The sequence below is a fragment of the Capricornis sumatraensis genome, chromosome 11 (assembly GCF_032405125.1).
Source record: "Capricornis sumatraensis isolate serow.1 chromosome 11, serow.2, whole genome shotgun sequence".
In the NCBI taxonomy this organism is placed as follows: Eukaryota; Metazoa; Chordata; class Mammalia; order Artiodactyla; family Bovidae; genus Capricornis; species Capricornis sumatraensis.
In genome coordinates, this window is record NC_091079.1 from 55,494,465 (window position 1) to 55,507,392 (window position 12,928).

The 12,928-nt window shown below is 41.0% G+C and overlaps 1 protein-coding gene across 1 annotated transcript in view; it reads left to right on the forward strand.

Annotated features, from left to right (window-relative positions):
• Positions 1-6,892, forward strand: part of KCNB2 (potassium voltage-gated channel subfamily B member 2) — a 426,507-nt gene extending 419,615 nt beyond the window's left edge. Inside the window, exon 2 of the mRNA XM_068984157.1 lies at positions 4,736-6,892. Coding sequence (XP_068840258.1) covers positions 4,736-6,892 — 2,157 coding nt within the window. The remainder of the gene's footprint in view (positions 1-4,735) is intronic.
• The last annotated feature ends 6,036 nt before the right edge of the window (positions 6,893-12,928 follow it).

The window sequence follows — 12,928 nt, forward strand, 5'->3', positions numbered from 1 at the left end:
AAAATAAATATTTTAAAAGAATGTGCTCCAAATTATGTTGTGTACATGCTAAATTCTCAGGTGCTAAAAGTAGCTATATTCAGTTGCCATCAGCTAGACCATTAGACTGTATTAGAATTATACAATGTCCATTATTTCCCAAATTAGATAGCGAAGTAAATTGACCTGTGATCTTGCTTGGATTGTGGAGTCAAGAAAAATTGAAGGTCCATGTTGACCTGCTTTGTTCTTTGTCTAAAAGGCTGGAAGAGAGGAAAATGGTTTCATTTGTATTTCTACTTTTTCTTGCTCTTGGAGGTGATAAACCTAAATAAAATCCATCCAAATGGGCAAGTAAGCAGATAAGAAGAAATAAAAAATCTGGACTATGGGTTACAGTGCAAGAATGATGGTAGCAATCTCAATATTTAAAAATGCCCAAAGGTATATTAGAAACAGTATGACCTTCTAGAAATAGAAAAGGACCTAGTTCCTTATGGTAAGAACATAAAAGTAGATGAAATCTGACCAATGCTTCCAAAGAATATTTACATGATGGAGTATTGTAAATATTCCCCTTCCGTTAGCCTCTGAGGGTAGAGCTTGAGGGTGAGCATACCTGACTTGTCCTTAATAAACCCTCAGTATCCACTGTGCCCATGTGTAGTCAGTAGCTCCATCTTTTCCAACTCTTCGCAACCCCATGGTCTGTAGTTGACCAGGGTCCTCTGTCCATGGGATTTCCCAGGCAAGAAGGTTGCCATTTCCTCCTCCAGCGGATACTCCTAACCCAGAGATCGAACCAACAGCTCTTACGTCTCCTGCATTGGATTCTTTGTCACCTGGGAAGCCTGAATCCATTATCCATGGGTTTATTTAAACCTTCTTGAGGGTATTTCTAACTTTAGCCTTCAAAGTTTCTCAGCATAGATGAAGCAAGCCTTTATACTACTGTCATTCATTGATTCACATGTTTAAAGGAACTCCTGAAGTATATTCAGGTAAAAAGTAGTTTTGTTTAAGAAAAAACATATAAAACACTAGTAATGAAGTGCTGTTCCTGAAGTTAAGAAACTGTAAATCTTAATATCTATAGTGCATTCTGGAAAAACTATGGTTTTCCTTTATACTGATCTAAGAGGAGAGGTGGGAGTTGGAAAAAAACAGGAAGAAAAAACAATGAAAGGTATAAACGAGGCAGAAGAGAAGAAAAGAGCCAGAATAAGGAGCCAAAAGTAGAGAAACTTAGAAGGATAAAGAGGAGAGAAGTTCAGAAATTCTAATGTCAGTTACAGTTCATTTTTTCCACAGACTCATGTTTACTGAGCTGTGTCGCCTCAAGATACTTAATCATTGTTTACTGAACACTGAATGTCTAAATTAAACAGTGTCAGGATATTTTTCTCCAAGCTACACTTATTTACTCAGCAACATATGTGTGCCACGATCTTCACAAAGCCATGAAATAACTGTAAGTGCTGTCTTCATTACAGATTTGTAAACTGAGACACAGAGAGGTTAAGTCATTTGCCCAAAGTCACATAGTAAACAATAAAATCAAGCTCAGAGATCAGAATGACTGACCAAAAAGCAAGAGAGTTCCAGAAAAACATCTATTTCTGCTTTATTGACTATGCCAAAGCCTTTGACTGTGTGGATCACAATAAACTGTGGAAAATTCTGAAAGAGATGGGAATACCAGACCACCTAACCTGCCTCTTGAGAAATCTGTATGCAGGTCAGGAAGCAACAGTTAGAACTGGACATGGAACAACAGACTGGTTCCAAATAAGAAAACGAGTACGTCAAGGCTGCTTATTTAACTTCTATGCAGAGTACATCATGAGAAACGCTGGACTGGAAGAAGCACAAGCTGGAATCAAGATTGCCGGTAGAAATATCAGTAATCTCAGATATGCAGATGACACCACCCGTATGGCAGAAAGTGAAGAGGAACTAAAAAGCCTCCTGATGAAAGTAAAAGAGGAGAGTGAAAAAGTTGGCTTAAAGCTCAACATTCAGAAAACGAAGATCATGGCATCTGGTCCCATCACTTCATGACAAATAGATGGGGAAACAGTGGAAACAGTGTCAGACTTTATTTTTATGGGCTCCAAAATCACTGCAGATGGTGATTGCAGCCATGAAATTAAAAGACGCTTACTCCTTGGAAGAAAAGTTATGACCAACCTAGATAGCCTATTCAAAAGCAGAGACATTACTTTGCCGACTAAGGTCTGTCTAGTCAAGGCTATGGTTTTTCCAGTGGTCATGTATGGATGTGAGAGTTGGACTGTGAAGAAGGCTGAGCGCCAAAGAATTGATGCTTTTGAACTGTGGTGTTGGAGAAGACTCTTGAGAGTCCCTTGGACTGCAAGGAGATCCAACCAGTCCATTCTGAAGGAGATCAACCCTGGGATTTCTTTGGAAGGAATGATGCTAAAGCTGAAACTCCAGTACTTTGGCCACCTCACACGAAGAGTTGACTCATTGGAAAAGACTTTGATGCTGGGAGGGATTGGGGGCAGGAGGAGAAGGGGACGATAGAGGATCAGATGGCTGGATGGCATAACGGACTCGATGGATGCGAGTCTGGGTGAACTCCGGGTGTTGGTGATCGACAGGGAGGCTTGGCATGCTGCGATTCACGGGGTCACAAACAGTCAGACACGACTGAGTGACTGAACTGAACTGAGTCCTCTTTTTCCTTTTTTTTTTTTTCTCCCCACACCGAAAGGCATGTAGGATCTTAACTCCCTAACCCACTGCACCCACTGCATTGGAAGGTGGAGTCATAACCACTGCAGAATGTGAAAGTGTTATTCACTCAGCTGTATCTGACTCTGCAACCTCATAGACTGTAGCCTTTTGTTTTGTTTTCTTGTGCTGGGTCTTAGTACTCGGGATCTTCGATCATTTTCGAGGCATGCATTACCTTTTAGTTGTGGTGGGATCTTGACTTGCAGCATGTGAACTCTTAGTTGCATGTGATATCTAGTTCCCGACTAGAGACAGAACCCAGGTCCCCTACATTGGGAGCTCAGAGTCTTAGCCACTGGACCACCAGGGAAGCCCTTTCCCTCATCTTTATTTTTAAGCATGAAATTTACTAATCCTTCAAACTTTAAATAATACTTTAGTATATTTTCTTAATGCATTAATACTGTATGCATGCATGCTCAGTTACATCCGACTCTGCAACCCTGTGGACTGTAGCTGGCCAGACTTCTCTGTCCATGGGATCTCCAGGCAAGAATACCGGAGTGGGTAGCCATTCCCTTCCCCAGAGTATCTTCCCAACCCAGGGACTGAACCCAGGTATCCTGTATTGCAGGCAGATTCTTTATTGTCTGAGTCACCACTGGATTGCGGGGGAAGTCCCTCTTTACTTCTTATTGAGTGCTTCCTCTTTCCTTCCATGTCTGACATCACACTGCTATTCCTCTGCCCTGAACCAAGATCACCTTGGACAATCATCAGTTTCTTCTTTATGAAACCTTTCTCAACTGAATGAAGTTAGCTCATAATCTTCTTCTCCCTCATGAGGCTGGCCAGAAGGCCACATGGCCCAGGATGGAGGCTCCTTGACTTGATTCTGTCTTCAGTGCTTGCCAGACACATCACATTTGTTCCATGGAAGCATCACTGTACCAAGGCCTTGTTATCTCTCTACGTATAGGTCTGCAATCACTGACTGATCAGCGATCAGTCACTTATCCTCTTTTTCCATTTTTTTTTTTTTTTTTGTTCACACCTTGAGGCATGTAGGATCTTAACTCCCCAACCAGGGATTGAACCTGTACCCACTGCAGGTGGAAGTGGACTCTTAACCACTGGAAAGTGTGAAAGTGTTATTCGCTCAGTTGTGTCTGACTCTTTAGAATAAAACTTCTGGCAATCACGACTTTTTTCTAGCTTCTATAGCAGGTATGGCAATTCACATAAAGACACATACACTGGGTGGTTCAGAGAGAAAAATTACAAATAGCTAAGAGAGGGGAGGACTTCCCTGGTGGCTCAGGTGGTAAAGAATCCATCTGCCAATGCAGGAGATGCAAGAGACACAGGTTCCACCCCTGGGTTGGGAAGAGGGTATACCCTTGGGGGAGGGTATGGCAAACTGCTCCAGAGGATCCTGGTAGGCTACAGTCTGTGGGGTTGCAAAGAGTAGGACACATCTGAGCCATATGCACACACACAAGAGAGGCGAGATGATTGTTCCCCAAAAACTCTTCCAGAGGGGTCTAAGAACAATGGGCAAGGTGGGGAGGTGGATTTTTTTCAAATGGATTAGACCATAGAATTTAAAGGTATGTTACATTAGGTATGTAACATTACAAAGGTATGTTACATTAGGTTTATTTTATATATATATATATAACTTTAATTAGAGTATAGTTGTTTTACAGTGTTAGGTTAGTTTCTGCTGTACAGCAAAGTGAATCAGCTATGTGTATATATATATATATATATATATATCACCTCTTTTTTGGGTTTTTTTCCCATTTAGGTCACCACAGAGCACTGAATAGAGTTCCCTGCGCTACACAGTTGGTTCCCATTTGTTGCCTATTTTATCCATATTAGGCTTCTAAGTGAAATGAACTCATAAGAAGTGAATGTGTTTGTGAAGTTACCTTCTTGGAATACCTTTGAACAAGGCATATCATTTAAAAAACAGTGAAACCCCTATGTCTCCTGGCTGTGCCTAAGCAACTAAGAGGCCCTGCTGACTTGCCTTTATTTTCTTTTCCAGATCTTGGCTATCGTGTCCATCTTGTTCATCGTCCTCTCCACCATTGCACTGTCTCTCAACACGCTGCCGGAGCTGCAGGAGATGGATGAATTCGGACAGCCCAATGACAACCCCCAGCTGGCCCACGTGGAGGCCGTGTGTATCGCCTGGTTTACCATGGAGTACCTTTTACGGTTCCTGTCCTCACCCAACAAATGGAAGTTCTTCAAAGGCCCGCTGAACGTTATCGACTTGCTGGCCATCTTGCCCTATTATGTCACTATCTTCCTCACAGAGTCCAACAAGAGTGTGCTGCAGTTCCAGAACGTTCGCCGCGTGGTCCAGATCTTCCGGATCATGCGGATCCTCCGGATCCTGAAACTCGCCCGGCACTCGACGGGCCTGCAGTCTCTGGGCTTCACCCTCAGGCGGAGTTACAATGAACTGGGCTTGCTGATCTTGTTTCTGGCCATGGGGATAATGATATTCTCCAGCCTGGTATTTTTTGCCGAGAAGGACGAGGATGCTACCAAGTTCACCAGTATTCCAGCTTCCTTTTGGTGGGCCACCATCACCATGACGACTGTCGGTTACGGAGACATCTACCCAAAAACGTTATTAGGGAAGATTGTGGGAGGTCTCTGCTGTATCGCAGGGGTTCTGGTGATTGCCCTTCCCATCCCAATCATTGTGAACAATTTTTCTGAGTTTTACAAGGAGCAGAAACGCCAGGAGAAAGCCATTAAGAGGAGAGAGGCTCTGGAGCGCGCCAAGAGGAACGGAAGCATCGTGTCTATGAACTTAAAGGACGCCTTTGCTCGAAGTATGGAGCTGATAGACGTGGCCGTGGAGAAGACGGGAGAGTCGGCCAACACCAAGGGCTCCACGGATGACAATCACCTCTCTCCAAGCCGGTGGAAGTGGGCCAGGAAGGCTCTGTCAGAAACCAGCTCCAACAAGTCTTATGAGAATAAGTACCAGGAGGTCAGCCAGAAAGATTCCCATGAACAGCTGAACAACACTTCTTCCTCCAGCCCACAGCATCTGAGCGCCCAGAAGCTGGAGATGCTGTACAATGAAATCACCAAGACGCAGCCTCACTCTCACCCGAACCCCGATGGCCAGGAGCAGGCCGAGAGGCCGTCCGCCTACGAGGAAGAGATAGAGATGGAGGAGGTGGTCTGCCCGCAGGAGCAGCTGGCGGTGGCACAGACCGAGGGCGTCGTGGACATGAAGAGCACATCCAGTATCGACAGCTTCACCAGCTGCGCCACCGACTTCACGGAGACCGAGAGGTCGCCCCTGCCGCCGCCCTCCGCGTCCCACCTGCAGATGAAGTTCCCACCTGACCTCGCCGGGATAGAAGAGCACCAAAGAGCCAGGGCCCCCCACTTCTTATCCCTAATCAGGGAGAAGGGGCCCGTGGCCAGGGAGGCCACCCCAGAATATGCTCCGATCGACATAACTGTGAACCTCGACACCGCCGGCGGGCCCCAGGGTGGGCCGCACGGCGCTCTGCCGACGGACAGTGCCTCCGAGAGCCCCAAGAGCTCGCTGAAAGGCAGCAACCCGCTCAAGTCCAGATCGCTCAAGGTCAACTTCAAGGACAGCAGAGGCGGCGCCCCGCCAACCCCGCCCAGCACAGCCAGGCCGCTGCCAGTCACTGCGACGGACTTTCCACTCACCGCACCCCAGCTCATCAGCACCATTCTCTTAGAAGAAACCCCCTCCCAGGGAGATAGACCCTTGCTGGGTGCTGAGGTTCATTGTCAAGGACCCTCCAAAGGGCTGACGCCTCGGTTTCCCAAGCAGAAACTCTTTACTTTCTCCACCAGAGAGAGGAGGAGCTTCACGGAAATCGACACGGGGGAAGATGATGACTTCTTAGAGCTCCAGGGGACCAGGAGGCCGGACAAGCAGGCAGACTCCAGCCCAAACTGCTTGACAGATAAGCCTAGTGATGGAAGAGACCCTTTAAGAGAAGAGGCCTGTGTGGGCTCTTCCTCTGCCCAGGACACAAGTCACAACTGTAGACAAGACATTTACCACGGTGTGGCAGAAGCGAAAAAGGACAACAGTCAAGAAGGGTGCAAGATGGAAAACCATTTGTTTGCCCCAGAAATTCATTCCAACCCGGGAGACACAGGTTACTGCCCCACACGTGAAACCAGCATGTGACTAGACACAAAAGCAATAATAACACTAAAACAAACAAACAAACAAACTTGTTTCTTAAAAATGCGGTTAATAATGCCTGTGAACTAAAACGTGGGAAGCCCCTCCCTCCCAAAAAAAGTGCATAAAATGTTATTTTTGCATGGCATGAACAGTTTAGTTTCAGTACTGTTTAAATAAAGAATCAAGACTCCATTTTTGTAACAAACAAAAATGACTGAAGAACACTGAACAAATAAAGAGAGCTCTATTAGGAATCGTATTCTGCCATGTCTGACATTTTTGATCCTTTCATTTCAGATTACAGAGTTTCGACTGTGAGCTTTTCTGTTATGATGATTTTTAGAATTTGCACATGAAAGGATGAAATGTCATTGCATGCATTCATAATTGCAAGGCACAAGGTGCTTTGAGCTTGCAAAATGCATAACTTTGTAAATAATGGGGCTTGGGATGCAGAAGTGTCAAGAACAGACGGAAACAAGTTTCTGAGACACAAGCACTTCCTTCACAGCTACTGCCTGGAGGAGCTATACAGACTTCTTGTTGCAAAACTGCAACCTCTTCTTAAACCATCTCACATATCTTGCTTTGGGTTATAAAGCTCTTATAAGTACATTTGTTTAAAGGAATACAGTATTTTTATTGACTGATGATATGACTCACAGGGTGCATTTTTCTTTTTTGCTTCCGCTTAGTTGTGGCATTTGTGGTTTTATTTATAAATCATGAAAATATGCAAGATGTAATGACCAGATATCCAAAAACTTGAAATTGAGGCTTGAAATTCTGCTAGTCAATTACATATCCCTAATATTGTGGGGGAAAGTATGTATCATGTCACAGCCTGTACAGAAATGCATTTTAAAAAAATCTGAACATACTTAAAAGGTGATATTACACAACTAAACTTTTTTTTGATCGCACTCCACTTCTGTAAATCAGTTCTTAAAAAAAAAAAAAAACTATATATTGGCCACCTAAAGATGACTATTTTCCACTTGTATCCAACATAACCTTTTCTATCTAAAAACCTAAAGATAGAATGTACATATGCCAAAATGGGAATTCTAAAAAGTGACTTTTGGCAAACTAAAAGCAGAGCTATTTAAGTCAGACTGCCACCCCACCCACCCCGACCACATAGACAGAGGTGGGTCTGGAAATGAGTTACATAGAAAGAACCCTGCCCTGATAATGGATCTTTCAGTATTTCCCAGTGTGAGGAGGGAACACTGCCAGGTGCGGAGGGCTGCAAACTCCAGCGGCAGCACCTAGAAACACACCCTCACGTTTCCAGCGCCCCCAAGTGGTGGAGGATTGAAAGCAGTATTTCCACCATTTTTACTGAGAGCCGCGAAATGCACAAGTGTTAAGATAGTTGGCGCTCAGTTCAGTTCAGATGGCACTAGTGGTAAAGAATTTGCCTGCCAATGCAGGAGACGCAAGAGACGCGGGTCGATCCCTGGGTCAGAAAGATCCCCTGGAGGTGGAAATGGCAATTCACTCCAGTTTTTTCGCCTGGAAAATTCCGTGGACAGAGGAGCCTAGCCGGCTACCGTCCATGGGCTCGCAAAGAGTTGGACATGCCTGAGTGTCACGTCAACACAAACACACACAGGATATTTGCTGGTGGCTGTCCTGTTGGTTAAGACTGTGCTAGAAGCCAGATCATTTGGATCCACTTTGCCTTACCGGAAATCAAAGCTCTAGCTCCAGAAATGTAACTACCTGCTGGGTCACCCTGGGTGAATCTTGAAAACCTCTCTTAGCCTCAGTTTTACTCCAATAAAAACTAAAGATAAATTATTTCTAAGTTACCTTAAGAGTTCAAATTAATGTAATTCCTTGAGTTCTCAGGAATGTCCCAAGTTTTGCCTCTGAATTGTATATTTTGTATGTGTGTGTGGATGTTTGGGTGGGTATGGGTGTATAGTTCAGGGAAACAGGAAAATTCTGGGCCAAATTTAAAGCACAATTTTTTGTTTATGGAAAAACATTCCAAATTTTATTCTATATTTTAAAGAAAAAAAAAAAACATCAGAAAAAGACAACCCAAAAATTTAGAATTGAACTTAAGGCTATAAGGAATAACATGTCTTTATTAACAAAATCTGGTCATTATATCTTTAGATAAGAAAACCAGGTTGGATCTTAGTTGAAATCCACGTACTGCTAAAAATAATTTTAAGCATTTTTTTCATTGTTCTTACTAGAATTTCCTAATGGTTTTTATGTTTGTTTCAAAACACAGCTTTTAAGAGTGTATGGTCATTAATCATTGATATTTACATTAGTCATACTTATTTCAGTGTCTAAAACTACATATTGCTCAGTTTTTGTAAAACTAGAGTGTCTGAATTTTCTATATATAGTTTTTCAAGTAAACAGATATATCTGCTGTTAGATGAATAGCAAATAAGTCATGAAAATTATTTTCTTTACATAGTCTCATGAAGCAGTTATTTTCTGATGTTTCTGTATTGATGAATCTTGTTTTTTAAAATTTATCTGATAGTTTACTAATGCCAACCTGTCTTGTGTCCATTAGGCCTTCTACCTGAGAATCCTGCTCCAGAATGCTTAATATTAAAAATCTTTCCTAAAGAATTCTAGACATTTCCCCCAAAAGATTTCTCCCTAAAAATTTTATTCTGTTAATATATTTTTTTTAAGTTTTAAGAATTTTGGAGAACCTCCTATGGAAAATTTAACCTTCAATTCTTTTTAGTCCCTCTGATCAAAACATCTTCAGCTAGGAAAAAATAAAATAAAACATTCCTCAAAAAAAAAATTTTTTTGACTTTGTTGTTTCGAAAGAAAGCACCAAGGGTTCCTAGAATGCTCTTGTGCAGTGCGTCCTAAACCTTTTCAGTGAACTAACTGCCTCTAATGCAGAGGATGAACATATTTGCCTGGACTGGTCTGGGAATATACCAAGCACAGAGATCTTGCAAAATCTTATGTTTTATGTTAAAAAGTCATGAAAATGCTGCATTTTACTTCATAGCATATGTTTCGATATAAAAGAATTGATGTTTTTTCTTAAAGTACTCATCAACTACTGAAATGGATACTCATTTAACTTTATATATACCTCTTTTTGTATTCCCTGGAAAATACACCCCCCGTTTGGGAAGCACTGCTTAAGTGGCAGGGACACGGACTGACTCCCTGAGGGACCCTGGAGGTTTTCGCTGCTGGGAGAGCCCACTCATTATCAAGTAAATAATGAGTGGGTCACTAGCTCAGTGACCAGGGACAAACATCAATGAGGAAAGGCTATTTGAAAGAACTCAAAATAACACAGTCCCAGGTATGGTTAATTCAGTTCTGCTGACTATCCTAATGGGTGTAAGTTGCCACAAGATTGTTTTAACTCAAAGCTTGATACCGATCATAAGAGGATAGAAATGGGTATGTAGATATACATCTTGGGCTGGATCACAAATGCAAGAGTGACACCCAGACTCCCTAGAGTTCATTTAATTAGTTTCTAAACATTTCCATTAGAAATTTCTTCACTGGGGCACAGCCAACAGCTTTGAACCAAGCATTTAGATCTAGCACTATCCTGATATGAACTGGATTTGGTAACAAGAAGAGGATGTGCCAAGTGTCTGTTCCCATTAATTGCTTGTCAAAAGCGTCTTAGTCATGTAGACATGAGGAAAGTCAACAACTCAACTATATTCTCTGAAATTTGTAAAGGAAAAAGTATGTAGAATATTTTAGAGGTTTTGGTCATGTTTAATCCTCATAACAGCCTTCTGAATCAGGTGTTATTTATCAATAGAAGACCAGGGAAGTTATGGATCTTGTTCAGATTCACACTTGAACTTGATGAAGAGTAGAACGAGACCTCATTCACATTCTGTGGCTTCACGTCCAGTGTTCCAGTGAACTACAAGAAAGTCTGTTGAGTTAAGGCGTGTTTTTTTCTCTATTAATATTCAAAATAATGAAAATAAAAACAGGTGTATTTATTGTGACACAGTTTGTTTAAAGCAAAGCAGTGGATCATGCTAAATGCTAATGACTTGAGATAAATGACATTGATTGTCTTTAGCACACACATTTGCCCTTTTGGAATTCTGGTCATAAGACACACATCTCTGGATTAAAGAGAAGGATTTATTACTCATGATATACACATTAGGCAAAGACTGAAGGAAGTCATTGATTTCCTAGAAAAATATAAAGAACTTTAGAATGACTGAATATAAGTTCAAAAATATTGTCTAATAGAATTTGACTGGCATTTCACTATTCATTCATTCAGTAAATATGAAGTAAGCACTCCTATATTCTATAGAAGGCATTGTGCTTGGTGCTGGGTACAGCCCCCAGCCTCATGGACTTACGACCCATTTAAAACCAGACTGAGGGGACTTCCCTAGCATCCAGTGGTTAGGATTCTAAGCTTCCTGCACTTCCCCTGCAACAGGCACGGGTTCAATGCCATGTCAGGGAACTAAGATCCTTCATGCCATGAGGCGTGATCAAAAAGTACATAACATTAATAACAAAACCAGGCTGAGGATCATTTGGGTTACTGGAAAGTATCTCTTCTAAATATGGAAAAATCATTCAGTTATCAAACCAGGGAAGTATATGACAAGAACAAGTGAAATGTTTTTTTTCTAAAGAAGTTTTCCTAAGAAATAAATGGATGGTATGAATGGAAGTCTGATGCATAATTATTTCTGAATCAGAGTTTAAATTTACATTTGAGGTAACAAATTGTTAATCTGATTGAGTTAAGCTATGAGTTGTCTTTCCCAATTATCTGGTAAATTGAAAAATAATTCTTAGATATATTACTTGTCAAAGTAGCTAATAATAGTCTATCACTAATAAGTAGAGCAAAATTTAATACCAGTGAAAAAATCTGTAGCAAATTTTATATTTTAATAGTTTGTTGATGGTTATTTGGTTAAAAACTAAGCATCTTAATGTTTTTTTCTTACTTCCCATTGATGATAGGCAACATTTTAGCAGTCTATCAATATTCTCTATTAAGTCCTCTGAATTTCTAAATGGAAAGTGTTTAAAATTCAGTAATCAAAAATGGTTTAGCTTGACTCAAGGGATTTATTCACTTAGGTCCATGTGAATTTGAAAATCTATTGGATGTTTTCCCACTTCAACTGCCCTCACCCAAACAGAACTAAAAAAGAAAGAAGAGACTAAAAAATCTAAATAAAAATTGGAAACACTTGAAGGCCCATCCCTAATAAGGGGAAAGGTCTCAATTTCAAAATCTTGGTGAACAATCAAAGTTAGCACTTAGTGTAATATAATGCTATTCTTTAGTGATGTCAATTACCATTGCTTCTACTTGACTTTTTAAAATAGCCTGACTTAATTTCATAAACCTGTTTACCGTTGCCATTAATGCATAATCTCTTCCTTATTAAGTCTAAAAGGGTTTTAAACTATAAATATACATACGAAGAAAGGAAGGTGGGGAATTCTCTTTAGTAGTGAGACAATCCAAGGCTAGCAAAAGATACAAATACCCCCCAAAAAGAAGAAGGACTAAGAAATAGTTAGGTAAACTAAATGTGTTTTTAAGCCAAGAAATTTATATTTGGTATGTGTGTGTGTGTGTGTAATTCTTGTATGTAATTGAAACTGCTTATTAACATGAAATTTGTGATTGAGATCATAATCCCAGCTTTAATCTCTCTCCTGAAGAAATCAGTTCTTATTATCTAACAGATATTTCCTTATTTCTGGGGTAAAATACTTCATTCAACAAACATTTACTGTCTACCTTATGCCAGAAGTTAATTTATGCACAGTTCAATCCCTCAGTTTCACACTCTAGCAGAGATTTCATATTTAAAGAGACTATGTTCCCAAGTGAAATTTAATTCCATAGCTTGAGCTGGAAATAGTATGGCAATATGTTTGAGTTTGTTGTCTGAGAATTTCTGTAATCCACTTTTATTTTTTCTCAGATTCGTTATTTATTTTCATTCCTTAGTCTAGAATCTGAATGACCACCACATAAGCTTTGTAAACATCCATGCT